The sequence below is a fragment of the Danio aesculapii genome, chromosome 6, assembly GCF_903798145.1.
Source record: "Danio aesculapii chromosome 6, fDanAes4.1, whole genome shotgun sequence".
In the NCBI taxonomy this organism is placed as follows: domain Eukaryota; kingdom Metazoa; phylum Chordata; class Actinopteri; order Cypriniformes; family Danionidae; genus Danio; species Danio aesculapii.
This window is the reverse complement of record NC_079440.1, coordinates 24,292,215-24,310,208: the sequence shown is the minus strand read 5'-3', so window position 1 is coordinate 24,310,208 and position 17,994 is coordinate 24,292,215. Positions and strand designations below refer to the sequence as shown.

Genomic DNA, 17,994 nt, shown 5'->3' with positions numbered 1-17,994 from the left:
GTTTATCTATCTGCACACTTCTGATTATTAATAGCGTCCTGTACATATATTCATTTATTGTAAATCTGTTCATAGCTAATACACCTGTATATAATCATGTTCATAGTACATCCATCTGTAAATATTACCATAGTTTTTCTATAACTGCACTTTATAACTTATACCTGTATCCTGCACTTGCTGCTATTGCACTGCTGGTTAGACCGAAACTGCATTTCGTTGCCTTGTACTTGAACTAAAGTTGAATCTAATCTAATCTAAGTGCTGATTGATTTATAACTGATTGCTTCTCTCCTCTTTGCAGACTGTGTTGTCTCTGTTATGGCGGCAGTAAAAGAGAGTGCAGAGGAAGACAAAGGGGTAGAATGTTCCTCTGATGACACTCAAGAGCTGACAAGCACATCTTCTCCCAACAACAACAATAACAGCTTGGATCCACCAGAGCCCCTGCCCTTGGACAGTCACCAAAACCCTTTAAATGGAGTCCAGCCGAACCCATTTGTCTGTGGTAGCGTCCCTGCTGCCCCCAGCACAAACGACTCATTGCCTTCAGGAGCACTTGTTAATGGAGCTGCTTCACACTGTACCTCAGAGGAGTCCAGCGTCCACAACAAAGACATGTCCCCTCTGCCCGGGACAGACACCAGCCCCGAGGTGTTACCGCCTCCCAGTGAGCTTCAATCAGACACCCAGCAGAAAGCAGAAGGGTGCGCCCTAAAAGTGCGGTCCGCACGGGCCTCATCTGAATCAAACAACAGTGACCGTGAGGCCCCCCTAGATGTGCTGGTGGGGGAAGGCTTGGATAACAGGCCAATCAGCCGACTGTTGTCTAGAAAGGGAATCAAAGCAGGGTGCTTATGGGACTTTGATTCTGAGTTGTCAGAGAGTTCTTCTGATGACTGTGATGGTTTGAACTGGGGCCTGCAGGAGAAGTTCATGCGGATACTGTTGAAAAGCAGCATAGCAGGTGATGGGGTAAGAACAAAGGTGGAGATTGATGGAACTCCACCTGCCAACCGAAGACGGAGAATGCGCAAAAATTGTGCCATGAAGAGGGCTGACAATGGAGGAGAGGTTTATGATGGCTTTGATTATGCATCCCAGATTTCCCTTACTGATGAAGAGTCTGATTCTGAGTCGTCCATTAACAAAGAACATGCCTTCAGGAAAGAGCCGGAAAGTTTGAAAGCATATGCCGGCTTGCGCCTGGAGAAATTCTGCGACAAGTCAGCTGCCATGAAGGAGCTAATTTCAAGCGAGAAGGAAGAGAGATGTGATGAAGGCGGCAACGACGTAGAAACAAACACCTACATGGGTGAAAAATTGGCACGGTTAAAGACAGAGACAAAAACAGGCGAGGAGCTGTCCTTTTTCCCATGTTCAAAGTGCAATGAGACTTTCAAGGAGAAGAGGCATTTGCATAGGCATATGATGTATCATTTAGATAGGAATAATAAGGTGAGACAAGAACACGTTCCCCGACCCTTTATATGTAGAGAGTGTGGGCGTTCATTCCGAGACCTAACCTCTCTGCAAAAGCACATGATAATCCACCAGGTGCGGAGGGAAAGGCTGATGGAAGAGATTAAAGGTTTCAGTAAGATAGATGTCGAGGGAAGAAGAGCTTGCCTTCAGTGTCCCCAGTGCGTCTTTGGAACGAAATGCCCCAAAACTTTAATCCGTTGTGGCAAAACTAATGAGAAGGAGAAGCCTTATTGTTGTGAGGATTGTCATCACATGACTACATCCGAAGTGGAGGCGCATGAGTGCACAGCTCACCACAACACATGTGCCAAGACTGAAGACTGTTTTGCATGTCATAATTGCACATTTACGAGTAATAATAGATTTAGTTTTAGAAAGCACGTGGAGCTCATCCACAGGCAGCCATATTATGATGATTATGAACCTCAACCACACAGCAATGTGGATGATCAACCCAAAACCAAGGACTCATCCTTACCGATGCCAAAGATTCAAAGCACAGAGAAACGGTCAGTTAAGGACAGAGGTGAGCTGCCCTTTAGGCCCAATGGCTCAGCTGACCTTAATGTGAGAAGCGAAGAAACGCAAAAAGCCTGTGACGGTTTCAGCCTCTCACTGATCAAATGGAGCCCTGGCAGCCCAGCAAACAAGCTGTCACCATTCTCACTGAGAAGTGACAAGCCAAGCAAATTATCCCCTCTGCCTACAGAGAAAATAGACGTGACAACAGGTCTCCCGTATGTCGAAGAAGACAATCAAGAATATGAAAGCACTGTCTCCGAAAAGAGGACAAAATATCTTTCCAGCTTTGACGCACATCTTACAGCGAAAACAGAGATCGTGAGTAAAGCAGGCTGTCTGAACCCTGGCACTGAGAGCTGTCCCAAAGATCCTTCAACCAGCAGTACTTTAGCTCTGCAAACGCTAAGGCACAAAATACCCTCCAAAAGAAAAATGTCAATCCCTTATCGCAACACCCATGCCGATATTCCTTATGTGCGTCTTCCAGAATGCGAGTCTGAATCTCCACAATGGGACTCTAGCATACCACAAGAGGGAGATGACTATGAAGGTGCTCAGGATTTCAGCAGATGCACCAAAGAGTCTCCGGATTGGTTTCAAAGCAATACATCCAGTGATTATTTCATCCCTTTCAACAACAACATTCCTGACTATGCCAGTAATTCTAATCCAGACGATAGCATAGAAGAGGACAGCGATGAGATTCGTACATTTATAATAAAAGAGGAGTGTATTGAAAGTACAATAAGTGAGGATAACCCTGATGAATCTGTTTATCAGCAAAGTGACCCTTACGGAGAGTATGTTGTCAGTCCTTTTTCTGTGGTGGGCAGGAAGTGCTGTCCCTATTGCCCTGCAGTGTTTGAATCTGGGGTGGGTTTGTCAAATCATGTCAGAGGACACCTATACAGGGTGGGGCTGAGTTATGATGCTCGTCACGTGGTGTCACCCGAGCAAGTGGCATCTCAGGACCGCCAGCCTCGCATACGCAGAAAAATACCCTCAGTGAATCGCAGAATCAGAAAAGGTGATTATTGCTCACCTTTCCTTGTCATTGTGATTTTAGATCATGCTCTCAAGCTAAAATCACACATGCATAACCTATGTTTATGTATGTGTACAAACATTTCTTCGTGTAACTTATTCATTTCAAGTAATTATGTCCTTTCATCATGGCAGATAAGCCAGAGTCTAAAACCGAGCACACCTGTCCGCTGTGCCTGGGCTGGTTTGACACAAAGACTGGCCTCTCCAATCATGTGCGGGGCCACCTGAAGCGGATTGGCAGGCCTATTTCGGGTGCTAGCAAGTCACCTCTCTGCATTCTGACTGAACTTCTTCAGGATGAAACAGAGTACAGGAACATTATGAGAGTGTTTGGTTCCAGACCACAATTATCTAAACCTTTTGTCTCCCAAAAGTTTGCCAGCTGCGATGGCCTGTTTCTTACATCCTCCGGCATTCCCATGAAGATCCATCATGGCACTAGCACACCAGATGAAGGGCACTGGGCAATGATCAGACCCCCCAAGGTTGACAGGGAGACGAAGAAGACCGATAAGGTCCAGTCTAGCACTTTAGAGGATCTGCTGGGAAATAGGAAAGTGGAGCAGGAAATGGAGGTCGAAGATCACTCAGAGGAAGGCAGCACTCTTTTGACCATCTCCTCCACTTGTGGTGGCATACCCAGAACACCATCTGTGAAGCTTGATCCTACCTGGAGCCAAGGTTAGGAACCATACAGTCACTCATTGATTTGTCATTAGCCAGAAAATGAATGTAATACTATATTGCATTGAGAAGCCTAGTTTATATTCAGATACTCTGGTATACAGAGTTTCTTTGACTTACCACTATTGCATTTCAGCAGCAAGGCTGGGTAAGCTTATCTTTAAGACATTAATAGTCTTCTTGAACTTATATAAGAAATGGCTCTCAGCTATTATTGAGAAATCTGTTCATGTGTAAGTATGTATTCTTACCAAAAGATTCAGTTTGTGGAAGCATCTCTAAGAGGTGAACAGGTTAATAATTAGACCCCATTTTTAATAGAATTTCCTTTTTCCCTTAACTACTGTATATATATATATATATATATATATATATATATATATATATATATATATATATATATATATATATAAAATACTCTGCATACATTTTTATTTTTTATCAATTTCTCAGTGAATATAGCCATTATACAGGGTTTGTACGGGTGCTGGAAATCCTGGAAAATGCTTGATTTTTAATATAGTGTTTTCAAGGTTAGAAAGTGCTTGGATTTTGGACAAAGTGTTTGAACCTGCTTGAATTTGAAATTGCGACGGTTTTGGTTGCACATGTGCCCGAAATTTTATCTATGCGAGCTCAAAATATATTTGGGAGCATTTGTGCAAGTGCATAAAATTGTTGCCGTGCGACCAGTTTCACCGCAAATGTTCACCGCATGCGCGTATTTAGGAGACATTCATGCAGATTGCATATTTGCACCTAAAAACGTCAAACGAAGCGCTCAGGAATAGTTTAAAACAGACATGTCAACTTGCTACTACACCCAAAAAAAATTTAAGATATCAACTTTAGGTAGTACTTCATCCAATAACACAACTTTTATCTTTTTTTTTTTTATTTACCATTTTTGGGTAGAATATTCCAATAAATCAATGCTCCAAAGTATTCAACAATTTAAGTTGAAATGTCATATGTTTTTTTTTAAATAGCACAATGGATTTAAATGTGAAAAAGTACCAAGAGCATATATAAATGTAATTTACCGTGGTTGTTAGGTGCTGGAAAAGCATAAAAATGCACCTTGAAAGTGCTTGAAAAGTGCTGGAATTTGAAGTTGTAAGAACCCTGCTGTGCATTTACATTAATACATTAAACATTTACATCCAATAAACAAGTGTTTGGTCGCATCTTTAGGAATAGAAAATATAGTACAAAGTAGAAAGATAGTAGAAAGATAATATATTGCTATTCATACAGGTTATTGGAAAAAAAATACAAACTGCAGATTTTAAACAAAAATTTTTTGTTTCTCTTCAATTTTCCTGTTTATTTATATGTATTATTATTTTGGACTGTGATCTTGGACTGTGGTACTGTCTAATCTAATCCACATTAAGAAATAAAAGAGATATCTGTAAGCAGTGTACTCATTTATGCTCAGTTGAAGTCAGTATTATTAGCCCTCCTGACTTATTAGGCCCTCATATTTTTTGTTCCCCAATTTCTGTTTAATGGAAATGAGTTTTTTTAACACATTCCTAAACATAATAGTTTTAATATCTCATTTCTAAAAGCTGATTTCAGCTTAAAGTGCAATTTAAAGGCTTAACTAGGTAATTAGGTTAATTAGGTAAGTTAGGGTAATTAGGCAAATCATTGTATAGCAAATGTTTGTTCTGTAGACTAGCAAAAATTATATATTATTATCATTAAAGAAGTTTTAAAAAATATTTTCCACTGAATACGTTAACAGTTCACTGCCCTTTAGTAAATATGAATAATGATCTTTTGATGATCTCCTGACAGGCTCCTCCTTGGTAAATTGGCTTCCCGATATACTTTTTTATTGCAAGATTCAGATTTTCACATTTAAAGCTTTGCATAATTTTATACCTTCATATTTTCTGACTTTCACACTATTCACACTCCTACCCAGATTCTTAGATCTTGATCTGTAATCCTTGTTATGCATACTGTTCAGTTACCCATAATAGGGTCCAGGGCATTTAGCTGGGCTGCTTCTCTTCTCTGGAACTTTCTTGCACAGTTTGTGAAAGTGACTGTCTTATTACTTTTAACCTGCACTATAGAGCACAAGGTGCACTGTGTATTTCCTGATCCATTTGACGAAAAGCAGAAAGAGGTTATTAATTAAAATTCGTTTTGATACCCCTACTGCTGACAATAACTAGTGTCCATTTAGCATAGATTTTTTTATTAATATTAAAACAGTAGAATCCTAATTGGCCATTCATTTTCATATGCATTGTCAATGGACAAAGAAAGCTGGGAAGCACCATTGATACCGAGCAATTTTAGTGAAAACAAAACCCTCCATGACAAGAAGCTTTTGCCTGTTCGCTGACAGCTGAGCGTGTGATCTGTCTTGTTTCGAGTGATGTTGAATCAAAGAATCCGAGAGTGACAGACAGGTGAGGTTTCAGATATCTGGGTCACAACCAGCGTTGAACATTCTTTATTCCCGTAACATAGGGGTTTTATTGTTGTTAGTCTTTTGTTTATAGGTACAGTCCTTGAAGTGCAAATAATCAAGTAGTTTCTTAAGTGCTATTGCATTGATTTGAGATATTTACTGTAAGCATGGGTAGAGATGATCAATACAGTGTAGCATGACTGCACAGCTTTGTTTCACACCTGCTCTCATATGTTTTTCCACCTCGACTGCCTTCATTATTTACAGTGCACCTTAAAGCCCAATTTCAATCATACACTCCATATTAAATATGCATGACAGATGCCTCATACTTAAGACAAAGTTCTCTTCCTGCAACCTTGAAGTTGCCAGTTGATGCCATTAAAAGAGAGAGGGAACACAAGATTCAGACAGTGCCGAGTAAAAGTTTGCCACTCATTGAAATATTGTAGCAGGTACAAAAAGAATGAATGTCATCAAAAGTGGCTTTGAAATTCAAATGTAAAACGCATAGCTTTCTTTCATGTACTACTGGAAACACATCAGCTGTATTTGCACATCTTTGTTTCATGTCTACCCAAATAAAACTCTCATTTCATTAATTAAAAAACTAAATGAATAAAAGATTAATGACGTTTCCGAATCAGGTTGTCCTTTTTAATTGGATATACAGTGATCACCAAATTTGATTAGATTGTTCAGCCAGATTCATATAATCGGCTCTGTTGTTTTATCTTCTGCTGGAGCTTTTTGATTGAAGGTGGAGTACTGACAGCTTTTGCTGGAGGTTCAGTGAGGCTCAATTTGTGCTTTTCAGAACAGTTTAGATGCATATATCTGTAATTGCGTCTTTTTTTAACCAAAAAAAAAAAAGACTAAATATGGATATTGGCATGCCAATAAAGAACTTTCATATGGAGTATTGTATAATATTTTGTATTATTATAAATTATAATAGAATAGAATGGAATAGAATTTTATTATTATTACCCAAAGTAATCAAATGACTGACTTGACACTAGACCATATTATATAATGTTAAATAAAGATCATGTTCATGAAGATATTTTGTAAATGTCCCACATGTCCTACGTAATTTTACCTATTTTTTGATAAGCAATATGCATGAATAAGAACTCAATTTGTTCCACTTTAAAGGTCAATTTCTCAGTATTTAGATTGTAGCAACCTCAGATTCCAGATTTTCAAATAGTCGTGTCTCTTACAGGCTTAGTTATTCAGCTCCTCCAGGCTTATTTATTCAGTGATGTATGCTGTAAATCTTAATTTTGCTAAAAATGAACTCTGACTAGTTTTGTTGTCTACGTATATGTATATCTTTAATTTAATCTAATTTGTATTATAGCTATTAACTAAACAATAGAACAATAATGTATAATGTCACCGACCCACAAATGTAACATATGCAGTGGTGTAAAGAAACAAATTACAAAAACTCAAACTACTGTAATGGAGTGGTTTATTCTCATAAATTGTCATTTAAATTGTAGTTTTCAAAATGTGTACTTTTACTTTTCCTTAAGTACATTTTTAAAGCAGTATCAGTACTTTTACACCTCTATTTTTCTTCAACTTGCAATCACTACCTTATTTTTTTTTTTTTGCCTATAGGGAAAAATTTGTCCTGTGATTCCTATCCAATCAAATCGCACACAGAAGGCAAATCACATCATACTGAACTAACTCAAGACGTGTGCTTTATAATTGCAAAAAACTGTTTGGAAGCATTAAAATTGTCCAAGATGTCCAAAATCTTTACACATATTGACCCAGAGACTGTTTAGATGCATGTCACTAATGAGAAGATGATGGATGTTTACTGTATGATGACACCCTGCAGGCACAAGGCATTAACATGACATCAGATTTACGGTGTACCCCAATGTTGTGGGGAGCTTGCATTTTGTTTAGAAAAGAAAATCAGGTTGACATTAGAACTTAACGTCAGGCCGACGTCAGTGTCTAACGCCCGACCTAAAATCAACCAAATATCAACATCTAATGATGTTACAGCTTGACGTTGTGTGGACATTACCACTATGATTTCTATTAGATGTTGGATTTTGGTTGCCATACCTGATCAATAAATGTCAGTATTTGACGTCAGTATGATGTTGGTTTAAGATGTTGGCTGATCGTTGGATTTTGGTTCCTTTCCAACATCAAAAATCAATATCATTTGACGTCATTATTGGACATCCATAAAAAAAAACGTCCTTAGACACAGGCTAGACATTGAATTTTGGTCACCTGACATCACAACCTAAATCTATTATTAACGTCTTATGACGTTGTGTGCCTGCTGGGCAATACTTTAATGCACTACAGAATGTTACGTTTACACACAACCACAAGTTACATGTAAATGCATCAGCTTTTTACAGCATAATACTCACTACTCTTGAGTAATTTTGAAAGGGCTACTTTTTACTCATAGTTTGAGTAATATTTACAACAGATACTTTTACTCTACTTGCACCACATTTTAGGCAAGTAATAGTAATTTAACTTAAGTATGATTTTTCAGTACTCTTTCCACCACTGAATATATGAAAATGTCCATAGAATAAAAAAAAAAAGTGGCACCCATGATTTAGGATGCTGAAAAACAACAATTTAAAAATAGTGTAGATAGGATGCAAGAATAAACAGCTTTTGGACTCTAAACAAGTTCAATTTTTGTTAAATAATTAATTTTGCTAAATAATTTGGAAAATAACACAATATTTGAAATATTGAAGCCCCTATTGTCCATTCCATAAGATACTCACTATAATGTTTTAGAATTCTCTTCATATGGAAAACCAATATTTCCAATAATTATATTCATGTATTCATGCATTACTTAATGCAAACCATTTTTGATTAAGGCACATTTCTATAATGTATTATTTCCTTTGGAATTTTCTATAGTAGATTCATATAACAATATTAATCAGACACGTTTCATCTAAAAGTACAACAAGAGCAGATGAATAGTTTCAAACACTGTCCCTAAAAAACAAACAAACCGTCAACCCGATACTTACTGTGAACATACAAGTACATGTCCTCAAAAACACAGCCGATCTTTATTATATGAAAACAGATGGAGTGGGAGGTGATGACACTCAGGGAATCACAGTTTTATTTTCTTCAAGCTGCTGTGTTCCTTTTCTAAATTACACACTCATGTAGCTGTATAACCCTGGTTTTGCTATTAATAGATCAGTCATGAGTGGGTTGGACTACAGAAAAAAATGTAATATGTTTTTAGCTAATCATAGTCTCAATTTTTTGTTTTTATATTTTATTCTATGTGTGATCCAGAGAAGTTTGCAGCCAACAACAAGACATGCATCCACTGCAACATGACGTTCCACAGTGGCGTAAGCCTGTCCAATCATCTGCGAGCATATGCACGACGGAAGAAAATCGCCTTAGAAGAAGGAACAAGTAGGGTTTGATATCTGCCCTTCCAATCTGTTCGAAATCAAATGGAATTGTCTATCCACTCTGCCTTCCATCGATGATAATTACATTGTTTGTTTTACAGCATATGACTGTAAACAGAAGAGGCCAAGATTAAGGCCTGGGCCAAAAAGGAAGGTGTTTTCATCTTCACACGCCGTCTCTGAAGTGATCTACAGAATGACCTGCAGGTACTTTACAGCACTCCTTGTACACTCTCTCCCACCACTGCCAGGAGCTCTCATATCTGTCTTTCTTCCCCCCCAGGTTCTGCGATCTGATCTTCCAGGGTCCTCAGTCAATTCAGGAAGACTGGATCAAGCACTTGCAGAGGCATCTTATGCACACGAGTATCCCCGGCGTGGGTGCAGGTATGGTGGAGGTTTCAGCGCTGTGTAAAGAGCTGTGTTCTCCATCTCCCCCCGAGCGCCTGATCCTGGATACACACCCTCCTCTCAGTCTGCCTGAGGGGGTCTCCTAAGCCACGTTTACACACCAGCTATGCTTGCTGTACACCTGTTCTGCACATGTTCGTAAACAAATACACACATACTACTGTATATACATATAGATATTCATACAGAATAGAAATATATATGATATCTTTGGAGAATCTTCTATTATATTGCATATTATTCCTTTTCATTTTTTTTTTTCAATTTTATTGAATCAATCTTCGGTTATTCATAAGGGCATGCTATTTGCAACATAGATTAAGAGTTTGGATATATCTAGAGCTTGGATGTGCACATTAGACAGTCTCGTTGCGGACTGCAGTTCTCAGCTGCTGTGACTTGTGAGTCTAAAATCCAGCAATTGGATTTTTTTGGAAACTGACCAAATAATTGAATTCAGAGGTCACTGTTTAGAACATGTCGACTGATTAGAACTGATCAGCTTCATGGACGCATAGCTATTTACTGTAATTTTGCACCACAATGTTTATTTACACTGATAAAAAAGCATATATCCTATTTTTAAGAGATTATATTAACATAATATATTTACAAAAATAGTGCTTCATTTCTGGTTAAGTATTCTTATATATACTCTTATGCATCATTTAAGATTTTAAGGGGGAAAAATGTCATGTTGCGTATACCTAAAACATGTAACACACAAGTTATTACAATATTTTTAATGCTATTATCAAAGAAATGAACTGTGAAGTTTATGAATATATCAATGAATATTTTTCAAAGCTTTCTAGTTGTTTAGTAATACCATGGGCAATACTGTCATGATGCAATATGAATTAGTTATAGATAATGTCAAAAAAGGTCCTTGTTCTATAATATCGTTGCAAATTGCTGAAATCCCTGCAAATGCTATTTTGCTCATCATTTTTTTTACGGTGCTAGAATGTAAGTCCAAACTTAATCATAATAACACAACTAATTACCATGTTTCACTTTAGGATACTTAAGGGAATCTTTGCCACTCATTCTTTCTGAGGTAAATGGTTTCTTAGCATTTGATTGTAAATAAAGCTGTAGGCAATGACCAAATGGAGAAACAGTCCTCCGTGTCCTGGTCAGCCCTTCAAATAGTTACCATGTAACTATGTACCCTTACTTGGTGATGATAATGTGCAAGCACATACAGTATCGATCAGTCAAAGAATACATTGTGCTAATGAGCTGAGCAAGCATTAACACATTGTATTTACGTCTCTGTTAAGTCATTAATAGCCAATTAAAATGTAATTGTGATTTAAAGCTTTGTATCGTTCTGTGTCTGCTGTAGTTGTCATGTTATTTTTACGCTAGCACTAATTTGTTGACAAAGGCTCTGTCTGTTATGTAAGTATCAGGGATGTTCATGATATCAGCTCGGTCCTTTGTGTAGAGCCAAAGCTCTGATAATATCAGAGAAAGCGGCTTGACCGGGGTCTGTTTTCAGGTTCATCAGTAAGCGTCTGGACCGGGGGGGGCGACCTCACAGTTTGTCCCGGGCAGGGCTTAGACTGGCGATCAAAGCTGTACAAACCAATTGTCATCACGTTCCTCCGGAGGGAATCTGGAGTACATTAATGCCCCTGCTTTGGGAAATAATTGTATCTCTCTGTGACTTCATTAGGCTCTCCTGGCCGAATCAAAAGACACTCCACCAAGGCTGGAAGCTGCACGGTGGGCAGACAGTGTCCCAAAGGGCCGAATGAATAAAAAACGAGGGATTATAATGAGATTGAGCTAACCATGACCAGGATTGAGTTTTTCCATTATACCATTGGCAGCTTTAAGAATAGGGTGGACGAGGGGGGAGGCAGGAACATAAAGAAATGTGTAAGATCCACACCAGCCATCTGCCACGGGGCCGAGCTGCTGACAGACCAGAGCACGCTTATCATTAGGCAGTGAATCAAAGAGGCCTGCTCTCTGGAGATTCCTCCATTAAAACAGTATACAAGTGTCATCCCTTCTCGGTGTGCAAGAGAGCAAATCTTATCTGAATCTGGAGGCATTATGACTCTGCTTTGGAAAACAAGAAAGAGGCTTTCGATTAATCACCATATTTTATTTGTTCAATTGAACCTCCAGAATGCATAAGGAAGAGAATGCATGATATGTTGTTTCATATTAATAGCGTAACCTAAGGTGGTAATTAAAACTGCCCTCTGGCAGATAAGCACATTCTTAATATTTCATTGGCGTGCTTGTGACAAAGGCAGACTAGGGACTGCAGGAAGAATAGAGAGGGTTTAGCTCACATTACATTTATCCCCCGATCTATAGTCTCAGGTGCACCAGACACAAACATCAGGAGATAGTGTTGGTTGATTGATTGATTGATGGACACTTTCCCTCTTACGTTCTGCTTTTCTTGTATCCTAAGACTGCCACTTGTCTTGACTTTTCTTCCTCTTCGGAAGTGGCAGGAGCGACCTGGAGATCAGGACAAGTGACCAAGTCTTCATCATTGTCGACCGTGCCCTTGCTTTTGCTTTCGGTCATTCCTAAAGTGTAAGAGCCTACACTTCATCTGTGAAAAAAGAGAGGAAAAGAGAGAGTGTGAGAACAAAAAAATCAATAGGTTTCCATTATCTGGTTGGGCAGTGTCACTGGCCTGTCAATGATCCCGCTACAGTCCCGGCACAAGGGTGAGACGAGCCCCCAGTCAATCGCCACTGACAAGAGGAAAACATGCTGACAGCAACCAGGAACAAGTCAGAACACAGATTTGCACTTCAAGCGCTCGTCCGAAGGGGCGGTGTGAGGGGCCACCAAACGGCGAGGGGCCAAGCTCGGGCTGAGAGGGGGAATGGTAGAAGGGGCTCTGGCCGGGTTTTCACCCCCTTGTCTGAATGTCTCACTCCCCCTCACAAACGCTTTTATCCTCGCATCAATTATTTACCTCTGGATACACCAAAGGAAACCCAGGTGCACTGATTGTGGCCAAGAGAAATTCATCACCTTTGCGGACGCCACAAGATCGTGCTCTTTCATTCTCCCCCTTTTACTACTCATCTCCAACCCCCTGTCCGGTAAAATAAATAATAAAATAAAGTATTGGATATGCATGTAGGTGCATCCGGTCACTTAACGCATATAACGTAGTCTTTTGCTACACAATATCTCATTATTTATGTAGGCCTATACCTTGGTGCTTGAAAACAGTTGGAATACTTTGCCACTAGAGCTTCTGTAAAACAATGAAAGACAGGCCAAGTTCAATTCAGTTTCTCAGACTCGTTAGGGGGGTGTTAGTATCAGCCCTCCATTTGAACCCGCTTAAACCAACCCTCTCCCGCTGACCGCTGAGTAAGAGAGACATCAACCACTCCACAAAACCAGAGAAATCAATACATTTTGACAAGGATGAAACCTGTTTGGGATGCACCATTTTGGTGCTCCAAAAATATGCTTTAGCCCTTGTCACATTCAATTAGATCTGTATGGCTTGTCTGAGGTTCACCACAGTCAGCTTTTCTGGAGCAGGAAATCCATTCCTCTTGTCTCTGTGTTTATTACTGTATTTCTTGCTTGATATGATTTTATATGCCATTTATTCTGAAACTAAAGGTGAAACTGCAACTGTATCGTCCCTAATTATGTGGAACTAGGTCTTATAACAAAGGTTAATGAGAAATTAGCTCGCTCATTCGCTCTAAATTATTTCTAATGGACGGTTTTTACTAAAGGCTTCAAGCTCTCGGGGCATCATCTGACATGCGGTATAGAGCCTATTAATTAATGCGCTTTCCCGCCAATTGTTTTTCAATTAGTCCGCCTCCTTTTTTTCCCCGAGTTCCCTTTCCTTGTCTAGTGCACTAATTCGGTATAGTGGATGACTGCAGGGAATTCAGGTTAATATGTTGACAAGCCTCGAACAATAGCGAGTCATGTCGCTGTGCACGCTCGGCTGCTTCGGTTCATTTCAGCAGCTGACAGCAGGTCCTAATCATCGGCTGCCCTAAAGACACGTCATTACGTTCCATTATGACGACATAATTACAGTCGGCTATTTTAACAGGTTTCCATCTAATATGCAAGATGAAATTTAATTCGTAGCATATTACTTAATTATAACCAAAAGGTCGTAATTTTAATTCGACACAGCTATTGTGTAATAGCACAATTATGGTTGCCTATATTAATAGCAGTGGCCTGTATGTAATTTTATTAAAGCTTCTGTAAATGTGTTAACATGTAAGGGTGATTGAAATATAGCACACAAATAGAATATGTTGGTTGAACTAGAGTTTTTAAAATACAATTAAAAATCAACCATTATTTGCTGCAACTACACCATTAGTGCTATAGCTAATAATAATAATAATAATAATAATAATAATAATAATAATAATTACGCTAATAATAGTAACAATAGCAATAATTATTATAATAATAACAATAGTAATGTTTTGAAAAGGATGAATGGATTAATGTGCGTTGGAGCTGTAGGTGTGACTGGTCACTGAGCAGCTGGCTCTCATCCCTCCGGGCGCACCATGACCTGCTTTTCTTACCACACTAAATTGGAGACTTGACAAGCCACAATATGAAAGTGATTTGAGTTGGATTCAGGAAGAAATGCAGAATATGAGCCAAAAGTGACGAGTCGGGTGGGTATCCCGGGCATGAGACATCACGCGTGAAACATACGGCGCTCTTTATTTTCCATGTAGCTGATTTGAAATATTGTCTAACATATATGTCCTGTTATAAATAAATACATGTCTGCATCCTTTCTTTGCGTTATTTAAATTATCGTATGCTTACCAAATGCGTGAAGTGCTGATCTAAGATTAATGAGTGTGTTAGGCTTTATTCAATTACAATAAAAAAATAAATAAATACATTTGCTGAATCTCATTAAAGTTAGCTCGATATGCATTGGTTATGGGTAAAGTCATGAAAAAAAAAAAAACACGTTATGCTTTTCTCACACATTGGGGGGAATAACAACCAAATCAAAATGCAATATGTCTCTCTCTTCTGTAATAAAATGCGGCGCCAATTTGGTCTTCCCAGCTCCGTTTGCGAGTGCTAATTGATCGTTTCAGACCAATGAAAATGTAGAGAGTATTGGGCCAATCAAATAAGATCGCGTATGCTGAATTTGACTCGCAGCCCCTGTTTGCCATACTTTTTTTTTAAAATAAAGAATTATTTTAAAATGTAAACTGATTGGCCTTGCAGTTCAGATATTGGCCACTAGGAGTCACTGCACTGCAATCAAGATCCACTCATGTTTGGCTGCAGATGCTTTGTTGAACCAACATTGAAAGTTTGAGATGAGTCTGCCTTACTGACTTTTATCCTGTCGAGTCACACATCTAAAATTAATAATAAATATAAAATAGAAGAAAATATAATAATCACAACAATAATGATGATGAGGATAATACATAATATTTTTTGACTCAAATATATCGATGAAATAGATAGATAGATAGATAGATAGATAGATAGATAGATAGATAGATAGATAGATAGATAGATAGATAGATAGATAGATAAAAAGTGGGATGGGGTGTAGAGAAATATCAAAATATTTATTATTATTATATTTACAGTCCCCACATGCACCTTGGGATAGTGCTGTATATTTTAAGAAAACCTCGACTCAGACAAAAAAACGAAATAATTTAGCATTTACTGCACTGACATGTGTCTGTACAAACAAACAAACAAAATTGCTCACGCGCGTCATTATACCACGAGTTTATACCTTTACCATTTAAACGTGGAATATCTTCACCGTAAGCAATGCTTTCTTTTGCTTTGTTTATATATATATATATATATATATATATATATATATATATATATATATATATATATATATATATATATATATATATATATAATTTGCGACCCGACTGTATACTACTGTTGAGAAATGTGTCAGACGACACGTGAATATATAGAGCAAATGACAGAAACAGAGGGGGAATAAGTGACAGTAGAAAGACACACGCAGCAGTACAAAGGCGCGCAGAGCTTTGAGAGCGCAGTTTGTTTTAGCGCACATCTCCCGGGCTGAAGAAAGAAACTAACACGCCCTGTTTAAGAAACAAACATGCAGATTAGATAGGGGTTTGACAGACACTCTTTACTTGCAGATTCCAGGTCCCACCGCGGTTATGCCAACACAAATAGAGCAGCAAGAACCTGCTTCACTAAATGTAGTATTACCTTTCGGCGACAATTCCAAAATAACTACTAAATATGGTCACATTTCTAGTAGGTAAGCTGTTCATTTTACAGTTTAATTCGATATTTATACTCGCCTGGCAGTAGCACGTGTTTCATCTGTAATTGTATTTTATTTAAATATTATGTGCATGTTCGACTGTATTGCACAAAATCGTTTGTTTATTTTTAAGTAAATATTTGATTAATTGACATCGAACCATTTAATCTGTCATGTTATTTAGGTAAACACGGAGCATCTCTGATCCATGGCACAGGCATATGCCTTGGCACTGCTTATCCGACTGAAAATATTGAAAGCGTTGCCATATTTCACCTGCTGTGTAGAGGCTAACATTCCAGGCGGTATGCAATCACTGACAAACCCGTTAAACTGCTTTAATCTGACATGATCAAAAATAAGGGAAAAAAATGACATTGTTTTTAAACAACTTGCCCTCTCCCCGTGTTCTTTTTTCTGGTGCTGTTAAGGGTCATATATGTGACACAGTGTGTGTGGATATCACAGCTCGTCCGGGGACTTGTCACCTGTTATGCGTCTGTCACCTCCAGGCTTACTAGCTACATCCTGAGCTGTGATCATTGCTCAATCCTGCCAAAGTTCAGAAAGATTTCTAGGATTGTAAAAAACAACAACGAGACACTCATGCCAAAACATGCCAACTCGCCATGGGTTTGAAAGAGGTGATATTAGAGGTGATAATTTAGTTTTTAACTATTCACAATATATAGTTTATTCTTCGTGATTTAATGAACCATTAAATTGGTCTTCTTGTACAAATGCCAAAAAATGCACCCTCTACACCAGTGGCTCCCAAAGTGGGGGTCGCGACACTTGGTGTTGATTTCCAAAAAATCTAATTCATTACACTATTAGAAATACCATATCCGTAACCTACAGCAGAACAAAATAGTAGTTAATGGTTACATTTAAAAAACAACAACATGCAAAAAAAAACATACATTAAAAATAAATACAAACAACAACTGAACGTTAACAATGACTTCTGGGTGGTGTTCTCCAAAATTAAACGATGAATAGACTTATGTGTGTCTCGTTGTGTGCAAGGTTTATAGATTCATAACCACCTCAGTGGATATTGCGGGTCGTGAGTCACAAGCATTGTTATTTTGAGGGTCCTGGCCTGAAAAGTTTGGGAACCCCTGCTCTACACTCTCAGAAATAAAGGTACAGGAGCATAAAGGTACTGGGGCATATTTGTATCTGAAGGGCCCTTAATGGTACCTCAAAGGTAAGTTTTAGGAACATTTAGGCACTAATATGCACCTTTGAGATACCACTGTGGACTCTTTGGGTACTAATATGTATCTTTTGAAAAGGTACTGCCTCAGTGACACCTCCTGTACCTTTATTTCTGAGAGTGTACACAACATATATCTCTTATAAATATATAAATATTTGAAAAAAATGTGTTGATATTCATGTAATTACCATGTAATTACTTATGTAATAACAATGTAACACCACATTTTCCAACAATATTTTCTACAACTGTTACTGAAAATAGTGTTGTATTATTTGTTTAAACAGGAAATGAAATGTTGCTTTCACATTGAACTATAATATGGGGTTATGGACATAAATTCGCTAGTTTGTCACGTTTGTAATTGGAGCCAGTCGGGCTGAACAATATTGAGGTTTTAAATTAGAGGCCTCCGCTATATTTGCAC

General features: G+C 38.3%; 1 protein-coding gene across 4 annotated transcripts in view; it reads left to right on the top strand.

Moving 5' to 3' along the window:
- znf644b (zinc finger protein 644b) overlaps positions 1–11,361 on the top strand; it is a 33,451-nt gene extending 22,090 nt beyond the window's left edge. For all 4 annotated transcript variants that reach the window (XM_056459803.1, XM_056459801.1, XM_056459802.1 and 1 more), the window contains 5 exons: positions 305–3,034; positions 3,187–3,735; positions 9,503–9,628; positions 9,729–9,834; positions 9,911–11,361. In XM_056459803.1, the coding sequence (XP_056315778.1) occupies positions 322–3,034; positions 3,187–3,735; positions 9,503–9,628; positions 9,729–9,834; positions 9,911–10,124 (3,708 nt within the window). In that variant the 5' untranslated portion in view covers positions 305–321 and the 3' untranslated portion in view covers positions 10,125–11,361. The remainder of the gene's footprint in view (positions 1–304; positions 3,035–3,186; positions 3,736–9,502; positions 9,629–9,728; positions 9,835–9,910) is intronic.
- Positions 11,362–17,994: the final 6,633 nt, after the last annotated feature.